The 26,204-nt window shown below is 40.2% G+C and overlaps 3 protein-coding genes across 8 annotated transcripts in view; 2 read left to right on the forward strand and 1 right to left on the reverse strand.

Moving 5' to 3' along the window:
* The first annotated feature begins 345 nt into the window (after positions 1-345).
* csnk1db (casein kinase 1, delta b) lies at positions 346-16,328 on the forward strand. Of its 2 annotated transcripts, XM_061811332.1 has the most exons (10): positions 346-1,081; positions 3,487-3,597; positions 5,102-5,250; positions 6,298-6,526; positions 6,652-6,822; positions 6,927-7,075; positions 7,255-7,423; positions 7,683-7,816; positions 8,341-8,411; positions 15,776-16,328. In XM_061811332.1, exons 1-9 carry the CDS (start codon positions 1,006-1,008, stop codon positions 8,371-8,373), a joined length of 1,221 nt encoding a protein of 406 aa, XP_061667316.1. In that variant the 5' UTR covers positions 346-1,005; the 3' UTR covers positions 8,374-8,411; positions 15,776-16,328. The 2 variants fall into 2 exon arrangements, with proteins under 2 accessions (XP_061667316.1, XP_061667315.1); XM_061811331.1 differs by lacking the exon at positions 8,341-8,411 and having other exon boundaries at positions 355-1,081.
* Positions 16,329-17,448: 1,120 nt separating this feature from the next.
* On the reverse strand, positions 17,449-23,760 carry slc16a3b (solute carrier family 16 member 3b). 2 transcript variants are annotated; one of them, XM_061811329.1, is made up of 6 exons: positions 23,629-23,760; positions 21,375-21,626; positions 21,152-21,295; positions 19,406-20,016; positions 19,147-19,327; positions 17,449-18,788 (listed from the first exon to the last, which is right to left on the reverse strand). In XM_061811329.1, the coding sequence occupies exons 1-6, from the start codon at positions 23,753-23,755 to the stop codon at positions 18,478-18,480; spliced, it is 1,626 nt and encodes a 541-aa protein (XP_061667313.1). In that variant the 5' UTR covers positions 23,756-23,760; the 3' UTR covers positions 17,449-18,477. The 2 variants fall into 2 exon arrangements, with proteins under 2 accessions (XP_061667313.1, XP_061667314.1); XM_061811330.1 differs by lacking the exon at positions 23,629-23,760 and adding an exon at positions 23,157-23,227.
* The window catches only part of ccdc57 (coiled-coil domain containing 57), a 39,002-nt gene continuing 36,050 nt past the window's right edge, over positions 23,253-26,204 (forward strand). For 2 of the 4 annotated variants that reach the window (XM_061811325.1, XM_061811328.1), the window contains exon 1: positions 24,154-24,360. In XM_061811325.1, coding sequence (XP_061667309.1) covers positions 24,326-24,360 — 35 coding nt within the window. In that variant the 5' untranslated portion in view covers positions 24,154-24,325. The other 2 variants (XM_061811327.1, XM_061811326.1) reach the window with 2 other exon arrangements.

Below are 26,204 nucleotides of genomic sequence, written 5' to 3' on the forward strand. Positions count from 1 at the left end.
CTTGTGTTGAATTATTCTTAGATTAACTCGATCAGGTTGCGTTAAACCTTTAATCCTACGGGATGTGAATGCAGTACGTACACAACAAGCAGAACGTTGGAGTACACGTGCCAGCCAGTTATCCAATCTGTGGAACAACATCTTGGCCATGTGAGCGGCCTCTATCATTATGCTGATTGGCCCCCTTCCAACCAATGAAAAAAAATGTCCAGCAGCTGACGCACAGACTGCCAATCAGAAAGCAGCACCGAAGGCTGTGTCTCCAAATTTGGGCCGGACCAACATGGGCGTGTTTCGTCGCCGAGGTTTTGCCCTTGCAAGGCAGGGCGTTTCCTAAAGAAGTTTATCCGTTTCATTAATGAGGAAATTTGTCTTAGACCACCATATTGTTTAACAAGTGAGCCTTGGAGTCTTGCTTTTGATACAAAGGAAAATATACTATGCCGGACATTCACTCTCTTTTTCAACTTGAAATCATGAAAGTAAACATCATGATGTTTATGAAGTTTTCTGAATTTTGTTTATGGTATTCGTTAATGTGAGGTAGACCAACATAATCTGTAAATAACGAAAATAATGGTCCAGACATATTTGGGATATTTAAATATCTGCCAGCGGTTGCTATGGGAAGTGACGTCACAGTCCTACCCGATTTGACGGCGTAGAAAAAAAACTAGCCTTACGATTCGGGTGAGCTGAAAGACAACTGCTTCATCTTAAAATCCATCTCAATCCTCATGTTGTTTTTCTTAAGATGACTTCTCAAAGATTTAGAACATAAACTGCGCTCTTTATACTCTCGATTGATACCAAAATTATAGGTCTTCGTTTCTCGGACAAAGAAAAAAGGGATGGTGAATTTTGGATTGTTCAGAAGAGACGGATTCCGGGAAAGAAGAATTGAGAATTAGCATTTAAGTACGTAAGGAAGGTGGCAAATTAAACTAAAGGTGCAAATTTAAGTGTATTTAAGACCAAGAAACGTTGAATTTAGCCAGCGACAAAATGGAACTTAGAGTGGGGAACCGATACAGATTAGGCAGAAAAATCGGAAGCGGATCTTTCGGTGACATCTATTTAGGTAAGTAAAATCTACTTAAAACGTTTGTGTTTGCAACTTCCTAAATGTTCATTATTTTGCACTGACCTTTTAACAACATGGTACTGCAGGCAGTAGTTTAAAAAGCCATCGTCATTATCTCTGGTCTTAACCTTTGTGTTAAGATCAGCACCTGATTTGGTTAACATGCGATATAGTTTTCAATCTGTTTTACTGAAACAGTATGTCTTTTGGCTAGTTTTATTGACTGCTGTTTGAAAACAAGGAGTTTGAGTTGAATTTTGGACGTGGTGTTGTAAAGGTTGAGCAAATTCCGGAATGCTATTTGGTTAGCCTGTTTCATTCGAATGTACTACGTAAAATGAACAGGACTGGTAATGAAACATACTTTCGGGTTGTGCTCACTCAAGATGAGCCGAGAAGACCCACCCTAAAGTTCCCGTTGTTTACCCGTTGCTACAAGCTTCTCGTTTTCAATCGAGTCGGTCGAGAAACAGTTGGCCGTAGTTACACAATACAACCCCCATAACCCGTCACCACAGAGGAGGCCACGGTCTCATCTTGCTGTGCTGCTGAAAATCAGAATCAGTTCGTTGACTTGTATTTCTCAGGATGGATATTCACGTTTTGATCAAATAGATTCGATCAATGCAATCATTTTGAGTCGTGGCTTTAATCATATCAGTTGTTTTACCCATTGAGCAAATTATTTGTCCCCAGTGAATTTTTTTTTTTATTTGACTGTGAGGCCTGTGTTCAGTGCATGCATATCAATAAATTGTCACGTTTTAAAGACATTGTTCCTGTAATGATAAGGAATGTACAAGCAACTGTTTGTTAATCTGAATTTCTACTTTGGCTAATTTAATTCTTCGTTTTATCTTTCAACTTCCGGTTGGGTGGAAATTACATGGCAGGTCACAAGAGATTAACATGGCATAACATAATACGTGACAGTGGAGATTGCAGACTTTTGCATTGATTACTCACCATGAAACCCTTCAACAGACTGCACTGCCCATATTAATGGTTTGGGCACTGACTATTGGAGGTTTACATATTACCTAAAGCAATGGACCTCATGAAGTGTATTGCAATTCAGGATTTGACATTGTTTTGACACGTTTTGAAACTGAACAAAGTCCATTCAGTTGTTTGATTGGGAAAATGTTTTTAAAGAGTGAGCATATTATAATCCAAAATTGACTGTGGCATTGGTTGTTTCATATTTCAAAAGAATGTAACCCATAGTTTGTGGAATTGTTCCAGGATCAAACTAGCCATTATAAAACATGTAATGGTACAGGCAACATTTAAGTGGAATTTTGTTTACTGTACTACAGTAGTACAGGTAATTAAAGTAGTACAGATATGGATGTTTGACATTACCGTATGCTTGGTAATTTTTCTTTTTTAATATAATCGTGCAGCTCATATTGCAGTGAGAAGCGTGACACTTTGTGGGAATAAGTTCTGTTTGTTGTTCAATGGTTGTCATTGCGTTTTTCCTTTTCCCCTCATATGGTGTCATCGCAAAACGGCAAAGAAAAGTGGAAAAAGCACTCAGGGCATTAATACTTCAGATTCACTTTTTTCTGATTTACTTTTGTTGAGGCACATTTTTCCTAGACTAATTTCAACATACCCCAGACAGTACAACTTTTGTATAGTTGTCTTTAGAAGGTTTACTCTAAGACATAAATAGATAAACTCTACCAAAAAAATATACCCTGTAGAAATGCTTTTACTATTGGGGGTTACCCTTGAGTACACTTTATTAAAAACGTAATCTAACATCAGCTGGTCAATATGTTACACTGGTTTCAATGTCTTGTGCACATACTTTGATGCATTCCACTTTACATGTCAATCTTTTTTTTTTTTCTATTTTTACCTTTCACTTTTGTATGCACTGAAAACAGGAGGTCGTGTATCCTGTTATGCGATGTATAATGACAATAAATGGCATTTATTCATTCATCTGTTCCAACTCATTGATCATGCTTTGTCAAGCTGTCCTTATTTATATCTTTTTATATATATATATATATATCTCGATCGATAGAGCAACATATAAATACAGTATCTTTGAAAAGACTTGCATAGCAATGAGAGGTCAGTAATAAGATCATAGCAGTTGTCCTTTTTTAGGTACTTAGAAAAATGTATCATGGTGAAACCATTATAAAGACCGGCCAGTGTGATTACATAGAGTATCTAGCCTGTAACTATATTACAATCCAGTGTTTATTTAACTTGTATTTAGATAAACTTAATTACACATATGTAGTATTTGCTTGTGCATATGGTAAACTATTGTTTATTCATAAGAATTTAAATGTAGTTCTCCTGAGTTAAAAATATATTGGTGGGATGCTTCTCTAGTTTGTTATATGCTTTGAGTTCTGTGTATGTCAATTTTTCAGGCACAGATATTTCCGTGGGTGAAGAGGTTGCCATAAAGTTGGAATGCGTTAAGACCAAGCACCCCCAGCTCCACATCGAAAGCAAGATCTACAAAATGATGCAAGGAGGAGGTAAAATAATAGAATCCAGTCTTTTTCTTTGTCTAAATGGTAAACTCCTGCCTAGTCGTGGTTCACTATTCATAATTTCTATTCCCAACCCCCAATGCAATTCTCCCTCGCCTATTTGCTGATAAACTCCGCTTTTGTCATGTGTGCTTACCATCATACTCAAATACGCCATAAGGTGGTGTTAGTCATGTTTAATAAGAAAGTAGTCATTGGTCTCAAGGAAGTTTTGTTCAAGTGATAGGTCTCAACAGATAGAATAAGATCTTTTGTTTGTTGGAGAGCAGCTAAGATTATTCTGGGTGATAAGTGGAGGTTAGTGTTCAGCATGTCTGCATGTACACATTTCATCAAAAAAAGGAATTGAAAGCCATTTAATCTTAAAGGGATACTGTGTAGGAATTAGCTTTGAAATTGTATTTAGCATCTAAATGTATACTCCAGTCTAAACCCTCAGTTTTTCAAGCACATATTAAAACTACAGTAGCCACTGTACATAAAGAAATGCTCAAACAGCAACAACATATTAACAAAGCCTAATGAAAAGACAGCTTTAGGCAGTGTTGACTTATCAAGGAGAATGCTGGCAACTTCAGTTTCAAGATGGCAGACTGTCATGGCACTCCCCTATTGGGTCACCACTCTTATGTATAAATAAATCCAGGAGATCCTTTCTTGTCCTAACAAGCATTCAAGCCTCCAGTGTGCTCCTTTTCTCACACGTTTCTCCATTGTAAGCATTTATTCCAAATTGTTCTACTAAACAAAATGCTATATAAACAATAACAGAATTTGACTGACAAATGGCTTTGATTCTTGACTGGTCAATGTTGTTAAATTTCAATTAAGTGTTATTAATGTTATCTTTCACTTGCTATTTTTGGTATGATAGCATTTATTTGTCAGCCCTTAATATATGTGGAACAAACACAAGGTTGAAATTACTTTTTCAAGTGTTGATATTCCCCTCATAACAAGCGTTGTTGCTGCAGGCCCGCAGCTGAGTAATAGAATGTCCTGTTGCTGTTGTAAACCGTTGACCACAGATCCAGGCAAGGGACAACCAACACCAAATGTCAAACAATGACCCAAAAAAAACAAGTAGCCAACATCTTAAAGACGGGTCTCTACTTCACAGTGCCATTTTTAAAAAAACAAAATGGACTATCAGTGGCTCATTCTCCATTTGTCTACTGGTCCATGAGGTACAAGTTTAACAGGTATATTTCTTTTTTTATTAAATTACATGTGCACAGTGGAACCACTGTTGACAAACATAAATTGACTCCCTTTGCAAACCAAAGCAATTTCCCCTTGAATATTAATGGAAATGCAGTTAACCCGTTCCAGCCTCAGAACCAAGTCGCTTCTCGAGCTTACACAGATGCCCAGGAAGTGGTGAATGGGGGTGGCTTACAAGCGGCAGAAGTTCCACTGAATTTAAAATGCTGATGGACGTTTAGATTTCCCTCTTTTTTAATGACTCTGTCCTCTCTTTTACTTGTAGTGGGTATTCCAACTATAAAATGGTGTGGCGCAGAAGGTGACTACAATGTAATGGTGATGGAACTGCTGGGACCCAGCCTGGAGGATCTCTTCAATTTTTGTTCCCGCAAGTTTAGCCTCAAGACAGTCCTGCTTCTTGCCGACCAGATGGTGAGATGACTGACATCTTCCACTGTACCTTTTTCCCCCATGGGCTACATTGTCTTGGCTACATTCAGCATCAGTATAATCTTCATAATCATAAAAGTAATCATAATCTTCTTCTGTTTCATCTTAAAGATAGCATATCAAAATCCGCAACAGTGGTCAGTATTTTGGTTCGTTTTGTAAACATTTGTAGTTCCATCCATCCGTCATGGGTGGCTGTAAACGTTATTCTAAAGTGGTGTTCCACTGTTATACACACACCATGTCTTTTTCATCGCAACTTCACCTGCTTGATTAGTTGGTCACTGGTTCAATGCAAAGTGATCTATAATGATCAGCAATCAAACTTATAAAGGCATCAAACAGCATCAATTTCTTGCATAATTTGATTGATTGCTAAACTAGCCTATCAACCAACATATGCATGTGTAATGTACAACCTCTTGTTTCATAGTTTTCACAGTTAATCACATAGCTAAGAAACTCTTAAGGATATCATATCTAAATGTTAAACATCTTAAACAATGCTAAGAGTGAGCATTATTACAGGTTAAGATATACAAAAACTTTTAAATGATGGGTTCTGCACGCATTCTTTAAACGACAGATTTTTTTGTGCTCTTATTTTACCTAGGTGTGCCTCCCAATTTCAATACAGGCTTCTGTGGATCGTGCTTGAACACGTTTTGTGGAAATAACTTTGGTAGTTATTGCATAATCCCATTTGACAGCATGTGTTTCTGGAAAACAATGCAATGTAAAACTCGGTTTTTAATTTTAAACTTGTTTCTATCTTTTTTTTCCAAATCTGACTTGTCTAGACTGCAGCTGCAAAATCGCTTAAACTATTAAACTTGTTGATGGATTCTTTATTATAATACATCCAGCACAGCATTTATATTGCTGAGGAGTCTATTTTTTGCGATGGCAAGTGTTGTACAATGTAAAAAACTGACAATTTACCTTCATAATTTTTTTTCCTTTCCCTACTCTGGCTAATTTGAATTTTTTTTTTTTTTTTGCTATAATCTTGTTTTTTCTCCTCTGCAGATTAGTCGCATTGAGTATATTCACTCCAAGAACTTCATCCACAGAGATGTGAAACCAGATAACTTTCTGATGGGACTGGGTAAAAAGGGCAACTTGGTGTACATTATCGATTTTGGCCTAGCTAAGAAATATCGTGACGCTCGCACTCACCAGCACATCCCCTACCGTGAGAACAAAAACCTGACTGGAACTGCACGATACGCCTCAATCAACACCCATCTGGGGATTGGTACATACTCTCACAGATGGAAAAGTCTTGTTTTGATGTGAACATGCTTCTACTTGTCTGAAAAGGAATTGGAAGTTTTCAGCCATTTGTTATTTTTCATTTTATTTTTTTTATATCTTCCACAGAGCAGTCAAGGCGTGATGATCTGGAGTCCTTGGGCTATGTTCTTATGTATTTCAATTTGGGCTCCCTGCCTTGGCAAGGCCTGAAGGCTGCTACCAAGAGGCAAAAGTATGAACGAATTAGTGAGAAGAAAATGTCCACCCCTATTGAAGTTCTATGCAAGGGATACCCATGTGAGTAAAGTTCTTGTATCTTTTTCTTAACTGGGAGGGATTTCAAAATTGTAATCAGTTCATGCTCTGAGTTTTCAACTGACAGTAATTTTTGATTGTCACAGCTGAATTTGCAACCTACCTGAATTTTTGCCGTTCCCTGCGTTTTGATGACAAACCAGACTACTCATACCTACGGCAGCTTTTCCGAAACCTTTTTCACAGACAAGGATTTTCTTATGACTATGTTTTCGACTGGAATATGCTCAAGTTTGTGAGTATCAGATAATCAACTTTACTGCATTAAGTTTTGGGTACTTTCTTTGACCTGTGTGCTTTAACATGTCAGTGCTTTATTCAAATAAGTCTCATTATTAATTCTGTTGAGATCATGGTCTTGATTTGTACCGACTTTGTTAGTCTCTTGATTCTGATAATCATTGTTCTCAACAGGGAGCCAACCGTGCGGCAGAGGAGGCAGAGAGAGAGCGCCGTGACCGGGAAGACAGGCTGAGACATGGTAGGAACCCAGCAACCAGAGGAGTGCCTGCTGCATCAGGGCGACCTCGGGGAGGCCAGGATGGCGCCCCACCCACACCACTAACACCCACTTCACATACAGGTTTGGGAATTCTGCTCTTGGTGTAACTTTAGGCTCTTTCATAATTGCCATCAAAGCGTCTTTTTTTTTTTTTTTTTTTTTTTGAGGTACTGGTTGGTATCGTAGCAGTTGGAATTTGATTGTTATCTCAGCTTGTTTCCTAAGCACCACCATCTGCAATGTAGGAGTTTCAGACTGTCATGTTCTGCTTAGTTACATCTCCACTACTTGTTTGGAGTTACTTGAAAATTAAGTTCCCCCCACGCCCTATGTTTTCTAGCTTCCCCACGTCAAGCATCTGGTATGGAGCGTGAGCGGAAAGTTAGCATGAGACTGCACCGTGGTGCCCCTGTCAATGTCTCCTCCTCAGACCTTACTGGCCGGCAAGACACCTCACGCATGTCCACCTCACAGGTACAAGACGCTTGAGTTTAAATCTGCTCATTGTTATTTCAAGCACATTTGCCGTGTCCCATTTTTATGCTAAGTTTCACACGTTTTCAGGTAGACGAAGGAAGAACATTGTCATCTTTGTTTGCGAACTAACCATAGAGCAAGCAATGGGTGCCTGCCTGCTTGCTGTGAATAGTGGCACAGGTTGTTGCTTTGTGTGCTGCAGATCACCGTGGATCACCCCTGGCTGAAAAATTCTTAAAAGAAAAAAAAATGCACATTGTGCAAGTGAATTAATTTCAAGTCTCTAAATTCCATCTGCTGATATGATGGTGTTGAGATAATCGTCATCAAGTGCTAGGCCAAAAAACATGGCAGAAACTTCCCAAGGCCTATAAACTCAGTTCCCTACACCTTGTACAGCACATCAATGTTTTACTTGAAGTGCTGCGCTTTTAGTCTATTTCACCAGTCGAGCAGTCGTTACATGACAAGGTTTCTGACTTGACATATTGGGCCTTGTCTCTCCCTTCCCCCAACCTCAGAATAGCATTCCCTACGAACATCACGCCAAGTAGACGCTCGCCACATACTTGTGTGACCGTGGCAACACTGGGTGAGTAGCACCCCCCCCCCCCAGCACCAGGAATGCATTTATCCAGTTTCCAGTTCTATACTGTACTCCCGCAGAATAAATTATGCTCTTGGTTCTAGCAGTTTTTTTTTGTTTGTTTTAGTTATTGGTAGTTAAAAGCTGGAGGCCAATACGTAATCCCAAGGGAACTTTGTTTTTCTAATCAGCTCTGAATAAAACTATACATAAATCAAAAGCCTGGCCTCCAGTGTCAGTGAGACAGGCAGTTAATGTGTGTCTTAAAGATGCTGGATCAAAAGTCTGTAGGTTACATGTGTGAGAACTGGTCTGGATAATGCATTGCAATGTTCACGATAGTCCAGGAATGTAACTCCCCCTCCATATTGCAGATCAGAAAGAATACCTTTTTAAACAGCTTTGTCTTTGTGGCTTGTTGCTTGCACCATTGGTTTGAAGCCACATACATCAATGGCACGCATACAACTCACTGGCCCAAAACGAACTCTCACCCTTTTACCCACCCCTTCCCCAGTGTGGCTTGGTGCAGTTGTGGGTTTCTGTTATTGTTTTTAACTCCCAAATTCTGCGTCCCTGCATATACCTGTGTGATTTTCACCCCTTAACACTTGCACGAGATTGAGCTACTTGTTTTCCATCTTAGCTTGAAGCTTCCTCATGGCTCTGGCAGAAAGTACACCATCCAGTTATTCAGACATGGAGTGCTCTGTATTTTAAAGGGAAAAATGAATGTTCAGTTCATAAGCTACTGTATTTTCATGACCATGAGGTGCACTTAAAAGAATTAAATTTTCTCCAAAATGGACAGGGCACCTTATAATGCAGCGTGCCTTATGTGTGGAACAAGTTCCAAATCTGTAAATGTTGTGACAATCAAATGCCCCGGATACGTTGTTAGCGTGCATGCTGTCCTGTGTTGGCCGTGCATGCACGCTATCGTATGATGGCGCTCACAAGGGAGTGAGGAACAATAGCACTTTTATTTTTGTAAGCAGAAGAACGAGCTCACATTCTTCCACACAATGACAGGTGTAGGCAAGTCGTGAGTCAACATGTCGTGCACAATCATGGTGTCATATCAAAAGTAAAATTATCACACCACAGCAACCTGAATAGCATAACTAGCAAATAATACACCTAAAACAATTCTGAAAGAAATAATTGACACAAAACATTTAGTTTAAATGCTATTTACATCCCTAGTGCTGCTAAGCATGTAGGGAGCGCCTCCAGCCTCCCAGTGATTGTACAGTATTGTTGCGCACCCAGCATGCTTTGCGGTACTAGGGATGTAAATAGTGTTTAAACTAAATGTTTTGTGTTAATTATTTCTACAGTCATTGTTTTATTTGCTAGTTATGCTATTCTGTTTGCCGTGGTGTGAAAACTTTTGTTTTAATATGACGCAGTGATTGTGCATGACGTGGACTAATGACTTGCCTACACCTGTCATTGTTGGGGAGAATGTAAGCTTTTTCTCTTACTTACAAAAGTAAAAGTGTAATAGTTCCTCACTGCCTCATGAGTGCCACAAAAAAAAAACAAGATAGCGTATGTTATACCATGCCTGCGTCCAATAATATGGTGCAGCCGTAATTGAAACTGTTCCTTATGGTCGCAAAAATACAGTATATATTCACCAAAATGACAACCTGAATAGAGCATGAACACACACAATGTGTTGGGTAATGACTGGATGGCTGCAAACATTCCTACTGGCTGTGAACTAATTTTCCATGATGGCAAATTTTTACCTGTATTATGTGAATGTTTGGTCAGCTGCACAACAAATTGACTATGTATTTTTTTATGAATCCCAGTGCACTGTCATGGAAAACCTTGACAGAAAAACAGTACAGAGGGTTATCTGTTTACATGAAGTCTTGTTTCTACAACCTCGATGTGACCACAAAGTCGCAACACACCATAGTCTCCATCCCTAACGTTTACACAACATTAGTCATAATTAATTCCTGACATCACCTTAAAAAGGCATACATTTGTCACATCACAGAGACGTGTTGTTAACAAGGGAAACCATGACAAGACCTTTTCAAAAGGTTGGAAATATGTATGAGGAAGTTGCGGTAGGCTATAGCGCAGTTAAAAACTGTGTCCAGGATCAGAGACAAATAGGAAAGGGGCGACAAACCTTCAGTGGTTCGTCCTGGGAATCGTGCAAGGCTCTTTTTCTTCGTCTTTGGTACACCCACTGGCCTCCAACTTTATGGCTTGCTATAGCCTATTGCAACTACACAATAAGCGTTTTACGGCCTTTGGAAAATGTTTACTGGTAGTTCTTCCAAAGCAACAGATTAAATCACATCTCTCTTTGCTTATTACGGGCAATTATTGACCAAATTACATGGAAGAAAGAGGGCTGGCTCTGACAAAGGGTCTTTTTTTTTTTTTTAAGTCTTCATACAAGGTCAGCACGGTAGAGCAACTAGTAAGCTCATTGCCCTCACAGTTCAAGTGAGGGTTAAAGTCCCGGCCCCACCTGTCTCTCTGTGCCCTGCGTTTGGCTGGCAACCAGTTCAGGGTGTACCCAGCCTCCTGCCTGATGATAGCTGTGACTGGCTCCAGCACTTCTGCGACCCTTGTAAGGATAAGCAGCTCATAAAATTGATGGATGGAACTTCAAATGAATATTTTTTTTTTTTAATTTGAATTTCCAACTGTTCAAAATTTAAGGAATTGTTTTTTAATTATTATTAAATTGGGCTGATTTTCTGAATGCCCCTCATTAGTCACAAATCTCTTAATTCACACTATAGTAGTGATGTGACAACGGGCACCATGTTGGTGGAATTTTCAACCAAAAAATGCTGCCCTTAAAATCATCAATCACAATTTATGTAAATACAATTGATTACCAAAGTACCTGACATTCTATTAGCCATGCTGCTCTTCTCACGAATAACGTTCTATTTGTCCTATTCAAGTCATGTTTTTAGGTGACGCTTGTTTGAAAAGTTCCTGTAATTTTGCTGCATCAACTAGGCAAACCCCTCGGAATTTCAGCCCGTACGAAATCATTGCCGGACATTTTTAACTGAAATACGTCAGCTACTCGGAGAAAGGATTTCCTTAGTGGCAGATAAAACAAAATACCTAAGGAGATGCGTTAAGTTATGAAGCTACAGTTATACTGTTTTAGGGTAAATTGAAGCTATTTTGAGGACAGATTTTCTGTTGGCGATGTCACACAAAAATGGTCCCCAAAAAAGTTTTTTTTTCTTCTGGAACCCATCATTGAATTTTCGAAGTTTTGGGCGTGCTGTACTCAGAAGTGGCTATTCCAAACACACTCAGCATGTTTGCTGACTGTCATTTTTAGCAAATACTGTCAAGATTTTTTTTTACCGGGTCTTTAACTTTATTCCTGTGGTTGGCTTGCACTCTGGAAAAGGCGCATATTTGTTCATTGCATGTGGTTTGTAAACCTGGAACCTGGTAGGATGAGACCATCGTAAACTGACCACCCTCTGTATATTTGCGGTATTTTTATAAGAAGGGTTGTATTTTAAAATGTTAGTGCTACAATTTTGAACGTATATACAGGGATGAGAATTTTCCGCCGATCGGTGGATTTCCGACTTTTTTAGACCAAAATGACCAAGAGATAAGCGGAAATCCGTTGAGAAAATTTCGGGGGGTGGGGTATCGTGTGCCTGCCTCTCGGTGGTGGGCTCCGAGCTGCAAGTTCAGCTTAGTGCGAGCACAAGCACGACTATCATATGCCGTTCTAACTTGCTCGGTAATGTAATATTTGCATTTTGCGACATAAACAAAACTTGTTTGTGGCAGATTACTCGATTGGACAACAGAGTTATACAGTATAACTATCCAATCGTCTTAGTGGTTAATCGAGTTTCACCATTGCCATGTACATGTGTTCTCGGTTCTCAGAAATCACTGTGTAACTTGTTAGTTAGCCAAGTAACGGCGCGTGGGACTTAGCGCCAACTGAGCGACGGTTTGTTCAAAGTTTTACGATGGTGAAAGTGTTACAAAAAAAGGATGAAGATTGAACGAGGGCACTTAACCACGCCTCCTGAAGTTACGTCACCCCACGTGTGCTAACCTCAGACAAACAATTAGCAAAAATGGCGGCGCAGGAAGAAAAGATTACAGCGAAATTGTCCGATTTACCAGCTGATTTCTCACTCGCATTCTTAGCGAATAGTGAAATATCGTTGAAAAGCAGACAGCAGGGCTTCAAGTATATCAGCGAGGGGTTTTTCAATGTTATTTCCATGCATATCGACGGAGAAACCATTGATATTAGCGCAAGATCTTTCCGGAGTCAGAGGAAGACAGAGAAGCCACATAATATAATATATTATAACCCAAAGACGAATTCATCATTGACATATTCCTATTTTCGTGTTACATATCACACTTGTGTGCAGAATCTGTATGTGTATCTGTATAGCCGTTTGTGAACTGCTGTATGAAGGAAAAGAAGGCGAGGCTTGATTTACGAGTTGTTTTTCTCTTTCTAGGTAAGTCCCGACCGAGTACGACAATCACTACTTTATAGTGTCCTCACACATCCTTCCTTCAGTCTTGGTGTCTCGGTGCACGTCGAAGGCTTTTAGGACTCGCTAGTCCAGTTTAGATTAGCTCGGTAGCCGCCAACAGAGACACGTTTGTGCAGTCAGATCATCGCAAAATATCGCTCAACACAGATCAAGTGTGTCAATCATTCACATGTAGCTATGTTTTGCAAGCGAAGAACTGCTAATTCATTTATATGAGACATGTATTAAATATAGGGCTTACCTTCGTCCAAACATATCTGTTCCGGTTGATTTTTAGATGGATTCAGTTGATCAGACGAACTTCCACAAAGTTTGATCCATCGAAGACATTTTTCGTACCCTGTCTTCTGTTCCGGTTGATTATAGATGGATTCAGTTGATCATGCCGTCTTCCACAAAGTTTGATCCATCAAAGACATTTTTCGTACTGGGTCTTCGATTTTGGAAAGGGTACGAATTGAACTCCACCAACTAGCCTTTCAGGATACCTGTTGTCACTATTACAAAGTCCGTGACTACACCTCTTAACCATATCTATTGTTAAAGAACCCAAATACGCGATAAAACTGTAAAAAAGCTATACTGGACCATGCAACGTTGTCTGAGGTAATAGCGGATGCCAACAAGGGGCGTGGTTTATGCAGATCTCTGGCCTCTGATTGGTCAGCGACGCGGATGATGCAATTTCTACAGAGGGGTCAATTGACAAGGATGCTGGAATCAAAAACTGTTTCAGACGGGCATGGCTTGAAAAAAGTGTAACCGTGCAGGTAGGACCGAAAACGGTATCAATATGTCTAACCAAACACGTACAAAAAGTGGACATTCCTGGCAAAGTGCTGTGCACTCTGTGTTCCGATAGGAGCAAAAAATATCCAGGAGGGAACCCCCCTCACCCCCCATCGACAGACATCATTGTTTTTCCAAATTGGTCATTCTCATCAGTGTATATACGTGTTATGCCGAAAGATGAAGTAAATAGTGTTAGTTTTCTGCAAACAAGAAACAAAGGTCTCACGATCATAACTATCTACATTTTTGTTTTCCACACATACTGTGATGTGTCCAAGTACAACATAAAGTTGGAGGTCTTGGTTTAAAAAGTGACCCTTTCTTAATAAGGGCTCCTGCAGTCCTGTCTCATGCAGATAAGCTACTGCTCACCTTGCTTATTTTGTGTGGTCTTGACATTAATTTACGTGTTTATTTCATAAATGTTGTTAACTAAACGAGCATCCTCCAAAACAACCGGTATTCACCCAGAAACAGGAAATGGAATTTAACCGTACGGAGCATGTATGAAAGCACGTGTTCAGAACTGCTTCACGTAATGCGAGTGCATTTACGTCGAAAGTCATCAACATCATGAGCCATGTCAAAGGAAATTCAGTTAAACCAAGGGTGCTCATTGCGTCGATCGCGAGGCAGTGTGACGGCGTTTAAAAAAAAAAAAAAACATCCACCTCGTCGCTTGATTCAGGTGTGGCCAATACGTTGAGTGCATGCACATAAAGGCGCGTTCCAGCAAGCCCGACTCCTATTTACGCCAGTCCCATGGTGCGTCCCCCCCTCAACCCCCCACTCAATAATACGTCACGATTGCCGACAGGAATGTTTCTTCAATGTATTGCTAGCTTGTTGCCATGATCGCCAATTATGTTTTACTAAACTTTCATTATTTTCAAAACATTGCGAATATAGAACGTTCGTGTCAAGAACTTTTGCTGATAAATTTTAAATACCGTTTTATATCATGTTCTACTAATATCAGTTGAAATTGGAAATCATTTCTGACTTTTAAATTTTGGTTTTCTATTATAGTTATATATTTTATTTTAAAGTTACAGTTATGTTATATTAAGTTATTTTAAGGCCATCCTTAATCACACCCGCAACTCTATCTGCGAACATGACTGACCACACCTGTACATTTTTCAAGTGTGTGTGTGTGTTTAAAAATATTAAAGAACTCATTATATTATACTATTAGTATTACTAGATCTATATCTAAGATAGTGAGAGCAATGTGGTTGAGTGTCAGTACAACGCGACGGAACAAGTTTTAGACTTAAGCATTAATAGTAATTACTACACATCAACTTCTTTAACATGTATTGCTGTACAGTGTAGAAATTCCAGGATATATTTTTGTGTATATTCTATATACTATAATATGTATAATGTGGGGAAAAGTACAATTTTAGATGTCTTTTTACTGAATAGTTCATTCATTTGTCTTGAGATAAACTGGCATATTTTAATGACAAATGTGATTTTGTGCTATCCAGTGATAGAGGGATGGGGGCAAAAAAATCTGGGCTTGGCCCTTGGGGAACTTCTGCCCAGTTTTTTTTTGTTGTTTTTTTTTTTTTTTTTTTGTCAGGACTTAGAAATTTGACTTTCAATTTTTGTCTGAATTTTATTCACAGATATCACCAAAATGCACCACAGCCATCCATTTTATTTGAAAAATTTCACGGGGGTGCACGCCCCCGGACCCCCCTAGCGCTCGCATTTGTATTTTCATGAATTTTCACGAAAGTCCAATTTCATCTCTAACTCTCTTATTATAAAAATCAAACCTATAAATGATACTTTTTGCTTTTCTAATATGTTTGCTCGCAATTTTTCGTGTTTTATCATGAGGTACATTGAGGGGAGTATGTGTGGATAACTCACTAACAACACATTCGAAGAGTACTACAAAACTGCATACTCGCTATATAGGGCACAATACAATGGATAGGAAGTGATTTTGATCACGGTCTTCTTTCTTGACTCACACTGACAATGCATCTTTCCATCTCTTATTTCCGCTAGATGGTGTCAAACGCACTTCCTGCTGTTCTCCATCCTCTTGCTCCTCGATGAGCCAGTCTCAAGCAGCCTTGCAGTCCAGTCCATGCCCACTGAGACACAAACAGACACGAATAGTACTATGGCCACTCTGAATTACTACTGCAACAGCTACCATGGGAAGCCACCTCACATCAACCAGCTAACTGGAAGTGCTTACTTACTGACTGCTCTCAGTACCATCACCTAATATTGTTAACTATTTGCCCTTTGCCACCCGAGCCCCTTTGGTTGTTGTCTCAGTCTGAGTGTTGGATTTCAGGACTGTTTTCTGTCCATTTTTGCAGGAGATATCTGGATAAGCTGCACTGCCCCCATCCCAATCAGGTCAACAGTTTTTTCTAAGCATGTCTAAAGACAATGATTGTGTCCAGGGCCAACATGGCAACTTCCTAGTCCTTTCATTGATGATAATCTACAATCTGTCTTTGAGTCTTGCGACAGACTCAATAGATGGTTCGTTCTATGTTTCTACTGTATTATGCTAATCAATAAAATGTCTCATTTTTTTGTAGTATATAGTTTAAGTGTGTGTAAATTAATACACACATCTACACATACGGTGAATGTACCAAACGTGCTTTGGTATTTCAGACGCGGCAAGGCTTATTGTATTCTTCTTTTCGTTAAAATGCATACAGTAATCATTTCTTGTCCACAGTGCAGTGTTGAGTGGGCCCTCTTCCCTTTCTTAGTGTTGTACCAAACAACTGCACTTTATGAAGGGTGGCAAGAGCTTCATTTTACACTTTTGACCAGACTTCTATTCACTGTGTACAGATAAAAAAAAAAAAACATTTTGCGCCGTCTTATTTGTATTGCTATGAAGCTGTGAAATACTTGCAATGTAGATGTGTAAATATTTTTGTCTTTGATTTCCTTCCTTCCTAGATAGGGATGAGTCTCTCCATTCTTTTGAAGCTTTGGTTTAGGAGGCCAGCTGCAGCAAGGTTAGGCGGCCGAGTGTAGTGTCTACTTGTCCGTGTCCGGCCAGCCCACTCTTGTGTTCTCTCTCGCTCCCTCCCCCCCACAGCAGTGGTGGTCATGGCCACTGTACTGAATGTGGCCAACACTTTTTCATACATGGCTGTCAGGGGAACTGTTGTCAGTATGATAGGTGATTTTCCCCTATGCCCTTGAGCAATGCAATCCTCTAAAATATCCACTATTTAAAATATATTGTAAAGGGGGGGGGGGTGGTCTTTTTTTTTTTTTTTTTTTTTTTTTAACTTACAGGCTTTTCCAGCAGCAGCAGCACCCCCCTCCCTACCCCCCCCCCACCACCACACATACACGCGCTCATTTTGGATAAAAATGTCCCAGTCACCAGGCTGAGTCACCATGTCAGTTAAAATAATGCAGTCATTTTCTGCTTGCCACCCTCTAGTTTTTCAATTTGACAGGTTTTCACTCAGCAAATTGAGGAAAATAAGCAATCTGGTCAGCGTTTCTCGCATTTATATTTGCCACTGTATTTGTGTACTTAAATTGTAAATAAATAACTCCTTGTATCCTCTTGTGCCGTGACTTTCTTTAATGGCCTTTTTGAAGGACTATTGATATGTATAATCTTTAAATTGAGGCATTTACACATCCAAGCTTTTTAAACTATACTGTGCATCATGGGATACTGGTGTCTTAAATTGTCTAAATAGTTTTAATAAGGTAGAGGAATGTCAACTTCCACCATAGACAAAAATCAAGATCAATGCAACATACACATTTACATTTATTTTCACTAGAATATAGTGCAAGAAGCAGGTGGTATCACATTTCCCTAGCCAAAATAGTTAAATGTGCTATGTAAGTTAGATTGTTAGACATTTCATAGAAAGCAGACCTCACATCTGACACATTGCATCACACCAGCCTTGCATCATAAAGAACGAATAAAATGAGTTTTCTTCACTGGTGAAATGATAAAGACAATTGCATAAAGCAGCATTGAGTAATTTTAAAAAATATATCACTAAACCAATGTTGCAGCATTGACAAAAGAGCTACAATGCAGAGCTTTTCTGGGGGAATGTCTTAAATTTGACCATCAACAGTGCTACAAACATTAAATGTACTTGTGACTGAAAAGGAAAAAATTTAATTGCTATAAAAGTAGATCTCAGCACTTTGGAATAAATGAAATTCGTCATGTTCACTTGTAGAATGGCAAGAGTGGTCCTTTAGTTGTATTTTAGCATAATCCCTCAAGAAATTTTCAGTTTACACAAGTATTTTTCCCACTGATACAGAATAACCATTGATTTGTTTTTTTAGGCTTACTGCTGAGTGTTTTTTCGCAAAGTACTCCCAAAGTGGTCTGCAGACGCCAGCCCAAACAGGTGGTTACTCAAAGCCTGCATACAACCACTTAACCACACCTTAACGGTGACGTATGAGCAAACTTTTTCTGATTCAAGCTATGAGATGCTAAAATGATTTTATTTAATTAAAACAATGCCCTTGGTAGAGCTCATGAAATGTTCATGAGGTGGCAGGAGTTGAAGTATCTTAATTCCCAAGTATTATAGTATCTAGGTAAAAGCCATTTACTTCCCTAGCTTTTTTTCCTTTTACACAATACTGCATATGAACCAATCAATATGACAGTGCTTGATCATACTTGGTACTTTTGTTTGTTCTCAAGATACTGAGTGTCTTTTCTTACATCTTTATAATGATGACCCTTCTGTATTCTCTTCCCCACCATTCCGCAAATTATCCCCCCCTCCATGCAAATTGCAAGCTTCGCCATTGTTTTTCCCCGTTTCTTCTTCCTCCACATCTGGGCCTTTGGTCTCACAGTGTAGGTTCTCCATCTCTGCAGTCGTCACAGCCATTTCCAGTTGAGCCTGCAGATCTTCCGGTTTCCTTTTAATGCACAGGACGTTTCCCAGGGCCATCACAATGGCTGACAATGACACCTCGCAGCCCGCCAACAAGAAGACGTACATGTACTGATGGGTGGCATCCAAGAGGCGACCTGGCGGAGAGGACATTTAGCCACTATCGTTTAGGTAAAATACACCCATGACCTGCAACATAGTCACATCCCTTTTTTTTTTAATATTCTGTGGTAGAAATGCTCAGACTTTGTATATTCAATATTTTTACACTTGTGCTTTGACATTCATCAAACGTGAGCCCCTGTAGATGGTTTTGTTTTCGCACCCTATTTTTTCACCTCCTTCCCATTTGAGCTTGAAAATGAAGCAGCCTTTTATAACCCTGGCTCCAGTGTGCAAATAAAGTTCTAAAGCCCCTGAAAAATGATGGACCTTTGTGCATTTCACATCTTATGAGTACCTCAGTAGCGATGCATTTGATTTAAGTGTTCTTACCTGCTCCAGGAGGGCCCACTAACACAGCTATGGCTTCCATCAGGAGCACAAGGCCAATGGCACTGGAAAACTTGTCTGTGCCCACAATAGCCATTAGAACCTCAAACTGCAAGGCTCCCACCATCCCATATGACATGCCAAAGAAGACACAGAAGACCACCAGACCTCCGTAGGTGTTTGCCTGTATTCCAAGACAAGAAGGGGGTTTTCAAAGATAACTGTTGTCCATTAAATACAGCTCAATCCCCTTTATCCTTACCTGCGATCCAATAAGATCGGTGACTCCGTTGAAGATCATAGCAAAACTGAAGAGGTAGACGCACCTTGGCCGTACCCACTTAAGGCCTGCAATGACTCCGCACAGAGGACGGGCAAACATATCTACGAATCCCAAAATTGTGAGCAGCAGGGCCGAAGTAGTGTCCTCGTAGCCGAGTCCTTTGGCATAGTTGACCACGAACACTGGTGGCACAAACAAGCCCAGCACCATAATTGAGGCCGCAACAGTATAGATGACAAATCCTCTGTCCTTAAACACACTGAAGTCTAGCAGTTTCTTTTTTGGCTTGGGCTTCTTCTCCTCTATAGTTCTAAGATGACCACCATCTTCAAAGTCTTGGTGTTTCTTTGGTGGCAAAAGGGGCCTCATTAGGGCCCCACAGGCGCAACAGTTGAGCAACATCCCCCCCAGTATGAGGAAACCACCTCTCCAGCCATACTGGTACTGAAGAATTTGTCCCAGGGGGGAGAGGCAGCACAGAGCCACGGGGCTGCCCGCAGCTGCCAGGCCATTGGCCAAAGGTCGCTTCTCGTTGAAGTACCGATTGAGCATTATCAGCGATGGCTGGAAATTCAATGCCAGGCCCAGACCTGGAGAGACAAAAGGGCGGCGTTACAGAAATAACTGAGAAGCATGTGACTTTCACGGGATAGGACTATAAAAAGAAACAGTTGCATAAGATTGAGATACATCATTTAAATATTTGATTAGTTGTTGGGGATGGGAATCCCAATCTATTGCACTACTACTCCCATGTTATACAGTCTTCTATATGTAATGTGAAGCGGTTTAATTGAGCCTCTTTCTGCAACACGCAGCACTCATCTTTATTTTACCAGTACCTATACAAAATTAGGTTTGATTTGGTGGGAAATTATACAGAAAGTTAAGCAGTGTGAAACAGACAGCAACAGGCACATGCCGTAAATGAGCAATCTAAAATAGCACAAGTACCACAAGCCATTGCAGTCGATATTTGCCCATCATTTCAAAGCAGCTGGCATACCCAAATAACTGGAAAAAATCAATACACTACGTGCATTGATTTTTTGTGTGTGTAATCCTACCAAATAATAGGTCAAACAATATATATTTATAAAAAGTGATGAACAAATGTGAATGAATAGCACTCAATATAAGATTTTTCCCACAGCAGCCTAAATTATCAGTACTAATAATTACCAAAATATATTTTTTGTATCCCTGTATTAAGCTCGTAGCTCTTTAATAATGTAATGTATTTTATAATTAAATACACTGGCCAAAGGTAGGTAGAAGCCTCACACGCACCCACACGCACACGCACGCTTGGTAACGTTTTAAACCAATTACAATTAATCAATTTGTCCACGAGGTGGCGCAAATACACTTTTTGAATCTACTTGCAAATTAGAATGCGAGAAAAATATGCAGTACAATTTGACTTGTAAGGATGCGTCTTTGCTTTATAAGTTGTTTGCTCAAATTTTGTTTTCTGGGACGCTTTGAGTATTCAGTCAATTCCAAAACATTCATTCAGTGACTTGTGAGGGGACTAAACATTAAAAGTTGCATGCATGCACCCCACAGCACAACAGGAAAAGTAATCCATATTTATGTTTAATAACAGTAAGCATTATTAGCTATTTAAGAGCAGATGATTTATCCAGCTCTAATCTTGCCTGTTGTTATCCTGTGTGTTCTACATAAATGATGAGGCCTGTTGTGTCTATCTTGGAACTTTACCTGTAATAACACCAATGCAAAAGTAAATGTGTATGATGCTGGTTGCAAAGGAAGCCAGCACCATTCCCATCGAGGCAAACACTCCTCCGACCATCATCACCGGACGACAGCCAAACCTGTTCACCAAAACACTGCATAGAGGACCTAGTGAGGGGTACACACAGTGAGAACAAAATTATTGGACTGTTATATTTTTGTTTAGCTCCACGACACAAGTCGTTACCTGTGCCATAGAGCATGGCGAGCAATATGGATGATATCCAGGCAGTGTCGCTGTAGCCGACACTAAACTCTCTTATTAACTCCTTGAAGAAAACACTGACAGCCTTGGGGAACGCGTAGGAAAATCCAGTGATCACAAAACAGCCGACCAGCACCGCCCATCCCCAGCCGCCATCAGGTGCCTTCACGCCAGTAGGTCCATCGTCCACCACTGCTCCCCCCATGCCGTTCTTAGGTTGATGTGTTTCAGAACCTACAAAAACACATCACCATAGGTCCCAGTTAGAGTGAGTTTGTTCACATTTACAGTGAACCTATTTCAAGTAATTGTGTATACAGTATACTTGGAGGTTAGAGGCATTTGATTATGTGGGGGCGGGGGGGTCAGAGAACAATAAATGAAGATAATATGGCACCACTGCATCCTCTCTGGGTGTAAAACTGTTAACAGCTTGTCAGGCCAGCTGAAGCTTTCTCCTTAGTGACTGCATTCTTGTCACTATACACTTGTTTTGTTATTTTGTTTAAGGTATGATTCAGTGGCCATGAACATTTGTCATCTTGGGCATATTTGTAGTTTTGGTCAGCATATCATTCCGTTGCCAAAAGGCTCACCAACTGACTTGAGAGCAGCTTTGTCCAATAGCTGCCTGTCAAGACATTTTCAGTCCCCAAGTGCAGTTTAGCACCCAGTATTAAAGCTTTATGTCTGCAACAAAGCTTGGAGGGTACAATTTAAGCAACCAATGGAACATTTCTGAAAAATTGGATCTTTTGTTGACAAACAACACACCAGAAGAGTGACTTTTAGATGTGTATTTTTTGTCTATTACCTGTCACCTGGCTAACATTCCCTCTCCAGGTTAAGCTGTCCAGTGAATTCGCTGTTATTGTTAATCTTGTGAAATGTGTGACAGGATATTTCATCACTGTATTGCAAAATTTGTTTGAGCAATTCCTTGATAACGAGACGAACTAAAATGTGAAAGCTTATACAAGCTCATTTGGGTGATTCTCCTGGTGACTCAGATGACCATATAGCGGGAATAAAGTAAAACGAGTAACACAAAAAGTTGGGTGGTTAGGATTGACGCAATTAGTTTCCCATGTTATAGATTTAGCTTGGATTTTTCCTTTTTATCATTCAGTAGCATGGCGATTCTGAGCCAGTGACCTCGGCCTGACTCCACCATTCTGTCCACAGCCAAAGAAATATCAGCACCATTACTAATTTAAGACCCCGCCGGGCCACTGCAATCCACTGGATGAACACCCATGCACGCACAAACTGCAGCTGTCAAATGGCACATTTCTCATCCTTAATAGTCAGATGAAAGGTCTCAGTAAACCAACACGCTTTGTGCATGTGTGCAGTAACATGGTAACCTTCTGCTGTGTCAATGCAACTACCTACCTGTCTACTGTACCGTATATATCTGTCCATTTATATCATAAGTGTCAAACTCAAGGCCCTCGGCCCGGTCCATCACATCAGCAAATAATATGTGTCTCTATTTTATTTTTGTTGGTAAATTTATTTGGTCGGATAATCTTGACTGAATTTGCGATTTCCCTTCACCATTAACAGCATTTGTTCCACTAAATTGCCTTTTTAAACTTACATTGGAAAAAATAGCTTTCTCAGTCAGTGAGTGATCTGCAACCATATTATGAAAATAAACATAGAAATGTAATTTTTAATGATGAATGGATGGAAATGTATATAATTCGCCGGTGTTTACATGAGTAGTATCTATTTTGGGAGACTCCGGCTGCGTCTTACGTGTGTCGGTTGGTGTGACGTCACACGGATGCTGCTGGGCAAAGCCGGTTGGCGTACGTGAGCACTGCGGCGTCTCTCCTCAATGAATCTTTTCAACTTGAAATCATTGGCTAGTGCAGATTTCACGAGTATTGTGGAATTATCAGGTTATACAGAGCGCCTGACGGCCTTTTAAATACGAAATATGTTTGTATTGACACATCGTTCTCCAGAAATCTAAGGTGATTTTTTTTGGTCTATCAGCAGTAAGTTTACGTGATTAGAATCCGTTGTGACAAATACTGTACAGTACGTAATATTCTACACAGACGTTTGCCTTCCTTTCCCAAAATGCATCACTCCGTTCTTTTATTTAAAAAAAATCACACCTGTTGCTTTCTACCGTGGAAAATAGCACTGTTGCTGTCGGCAAATGTAAGAGTACAATAACAAACGGAAGTGAAAACCCCCCCCCCACACAATCACACAGTACCTGCTGAGAGATGCTGTCGATCGCAGAGCCGCTTCACACCATGTGAACGTGCTGTCGTCACCGGTTTTATAAACGGCGGTGCGCTGATGGGACCAAACCTACTGGGACTTACGTGTCGCTGTGACATCACTAGAAAAGGTCCCCACGCATATTTACGATGAGGCAGAGATCGCCGTGCATCGTGTGCATCTTACAGATTTTCATTGTTTCTCCGTTAGAGTTTCCTACGACCTTGAACAAATACACATAGAATGGATGTATATGGTGTGTCGAAATATAGAAAAAGATTTTTTTATAATACTTTTGGGAAGAATTTAATGTACTTTTCACGCAGCATTTGGCGCGGATTATGATCAAATACAGAACTGTATGATATTGGTTAAATAAAACAAAATTGTCTAGGAACCATTTATTACTTTGTCTGTGTCGCTGGGGAAGATATTAACAGACTTGGTTACCATAGAAACCTTCACTCTTTCCCAGGAACTGAAGCCATGTTGTTTGTAATTATACAAGGTAGTTCCGTTGAGACTTCACATATAGTGTACAGTGTTTTTGTATTCAATTCAAAGGCAGAATTGATTCGGACAGTACATTAAAACGTTGAAGCCACAAAGATCACTCATAAGACTATGGTAGAATCTAGGAACCTTTGTCGTTGTCTTTGTCACCAGGGAAGTAATTTACATACGTGCTTATGTTTTCGGAACTACGTGACGCCCCCTCGCAAAGGTAGCTAGCAAGCTATTCTGTAATAAATGTCTATTTTCGTCGTGTCGTCGTCTACACATTAGTTGTACATTTGTACGTTATCAATAGCGGCGACTTTTACGCTCAAATGATTAGGACAATTTTATCGACACCCGTCGAGGATACACAATACTTGTTTGTTTGTTTTTTTAATAAAGGGTGTCCCAGAAAATGTATACACACTTTAAATAATTGTAAACTTGATGTTTATTATAATTCGAATAATTTTTAACGTAAAATAATGTATAAATATTATTTAAAGTGTGTATGCATTTTTTGGGACACCCCGTATATTGTGGTAGATGATGGATTGGCGTCATAATAAATATCGTGCCTCTAATTTCTGGGGGACGATCAATTGTTTTGACACTGCAGGACCTCTACACGCACGTTAACAGAATGTTTCTTTTTATTTTTTTCTGGAGTAAAACTAAAAATAGCGTTTGGCTTTATATATGTTTATTTGAAATCCAGTGGATAAAACGACATTAAGAAATGTATGTTTTGAGAATCCTTTCAAATACTAATATCAGAACTCTCTTTGCTCGTATCTCTCTTTGAAAAGAAGTACAGTAATAATGTTCATCGGCTTCCATTCACTAAGCTACTCAGTTGCACCTTGGCTTTAATGATAAATTGGCACTGACACAACTAAATTCTCCCATTGGCATTCAAGCAGAGAATAGTGGTACTGTCTGACCAATCGTTTTCTTTTGAGAGAAATGATCCGCTAACTCCTGCCAACCATGAACACCGACCTACAATTAAATGCAGGAAAAATGAGAGGCTGAGAGACTGGCTGGTGTGCACCATTTTTCACGCAATGGGGGGAGCTGTTATTTCATTGTGAAAATAATACATTTCAACCAAATGCTCTATGTTTTTGGACTATTCTCCATCCATACATCCCACCACTTTTCCGGGTCGGGTTGTGGGGAAAGTAGCTTCAGCAGGGATACCCAGACTTCCCTTTCCTCAGCCATTTCTTCCAGCTCTTCTGGAGGGATCCCGAGGCGTTCCTAAGCCAGCCGAGACACATACTCTCTCCAGCATGTCCTGGGTCGTCCACGGGGTCTCTTTCCGGAGGAACATGCAGGGAGAGGTCCAGGAGGCATCCGAATCAGATGCCCCAGCCACCTCATCTGGCTCCTCAATGCGGAGGAGTAGCGGCTCGACACTGAGGCCCTCCCGGATGACTGAGCTTCTCACCCTATCTCTAAGGGAGAGTCCGGACACCCTGCGGAGGAAACTTATTTTGGCCGCTTGTATCCGGGATCTTGTTCTTTCAATCACGACCCACAGCTCATGCCCATAGGTGAGGGTAGGAACGTATATCGACTGGTAAATTGAGAGCTTCGCCTTTTGACTTAGCTCCCTCTTTACCACAATGGACCTATACAAAGTCCGCATCACTGCAGACACTCCACCAATCCAACTGTTGATCTCCCGCTCCATTCTTCCCTCACCCATGAACAAGACCCCAAGATACTTGAACTCCACCACTTGGGGAAGGAGCTCATCCTTGACCTGGAGAGTGCATGCCACCCTTTTCAGACTTCAGACTGAGGACCATAGTCTCGGATTTGGAGGTGCTGATTCCCAGCCACTTCACACTCGGCTCCAAATCACTCCGGTGAGAGCTGGAGATCACGGCTTGATGAAGCCAGGAGCACCACATCATCTACAAAGAGCAGAGATGAGTTGCTGAGACCACCAAACCGGACACCCTCTATACCTCAGCTGCACCTAGAAATTCTGTCCTTAAAAGTTATGAACAAAATTGGTGACAAATGGCAGCCTTGGTGGAGTCCAACTCTTATTGGAAA

The sequence above is a fragment of the Syngnathoides biaculeatus genome, chromosome 22, assembly GCF_019802595.1.
Source record: "Syngnathoides biaculeatus isolate LvHL_M chromosome 22, ASM1980259v1, whole genome shotgun sequence".
Lineage (NCBI taxonomy): Eukaryota > Metazoa > Chordata > Actinopteri > Syngnathiformes > Syngnathidae > Syngnathoides > Syngnathoides biaculeatus.

Excerpts from the sequence above, each read along its gene's own strand:
- slc16a3b (XM_061811329.1), bottom strand. The coding sequence starts at position 23,755 with ATGTCACAGCGACACGTAAGTCCCAGTAGGTTTGGTCCCATCAGCGCA. Across the intron at positions 20,017-21,151 it reads TTGCATTGGTGTTATTACAG|GTCTGGGCCTGGCATTGAAT; the intron begins GTAAAGTTCCAA and ends TTGTCTCTCCAG. Across the intron at positions 18,789-19,146 it reads AGTGGGCCCTCCTGGAGCAG|GTCGCCTCTTGGATGCCACC; the intron begins GTAAGAACACTT and ends CCTCTCCGCCAG.
- csnk1db (XM_061811331.1), top strand. The coding sequence starts at position 1,006 with ATGGAACTTAGAGTGGGGAACCGATACAGATTAGGCAGAAAAATCGGA. Across the intron at positions 3,598-5,101 it reads CAAAATGATGCAAGGAGGAG|TGGGTATTCCAACTATAAAA; the intron begins GTAAAATAATAG and ends TTTTACTTGTAG. Across the intron at positions 7,076-7,254 it reads ACTGGAATATGCTCAAGTTT|GGAGCCAACCGTGCGGCAGA; the intron begins GTGAGTATCAGA and ends TGTTCTCAACAG.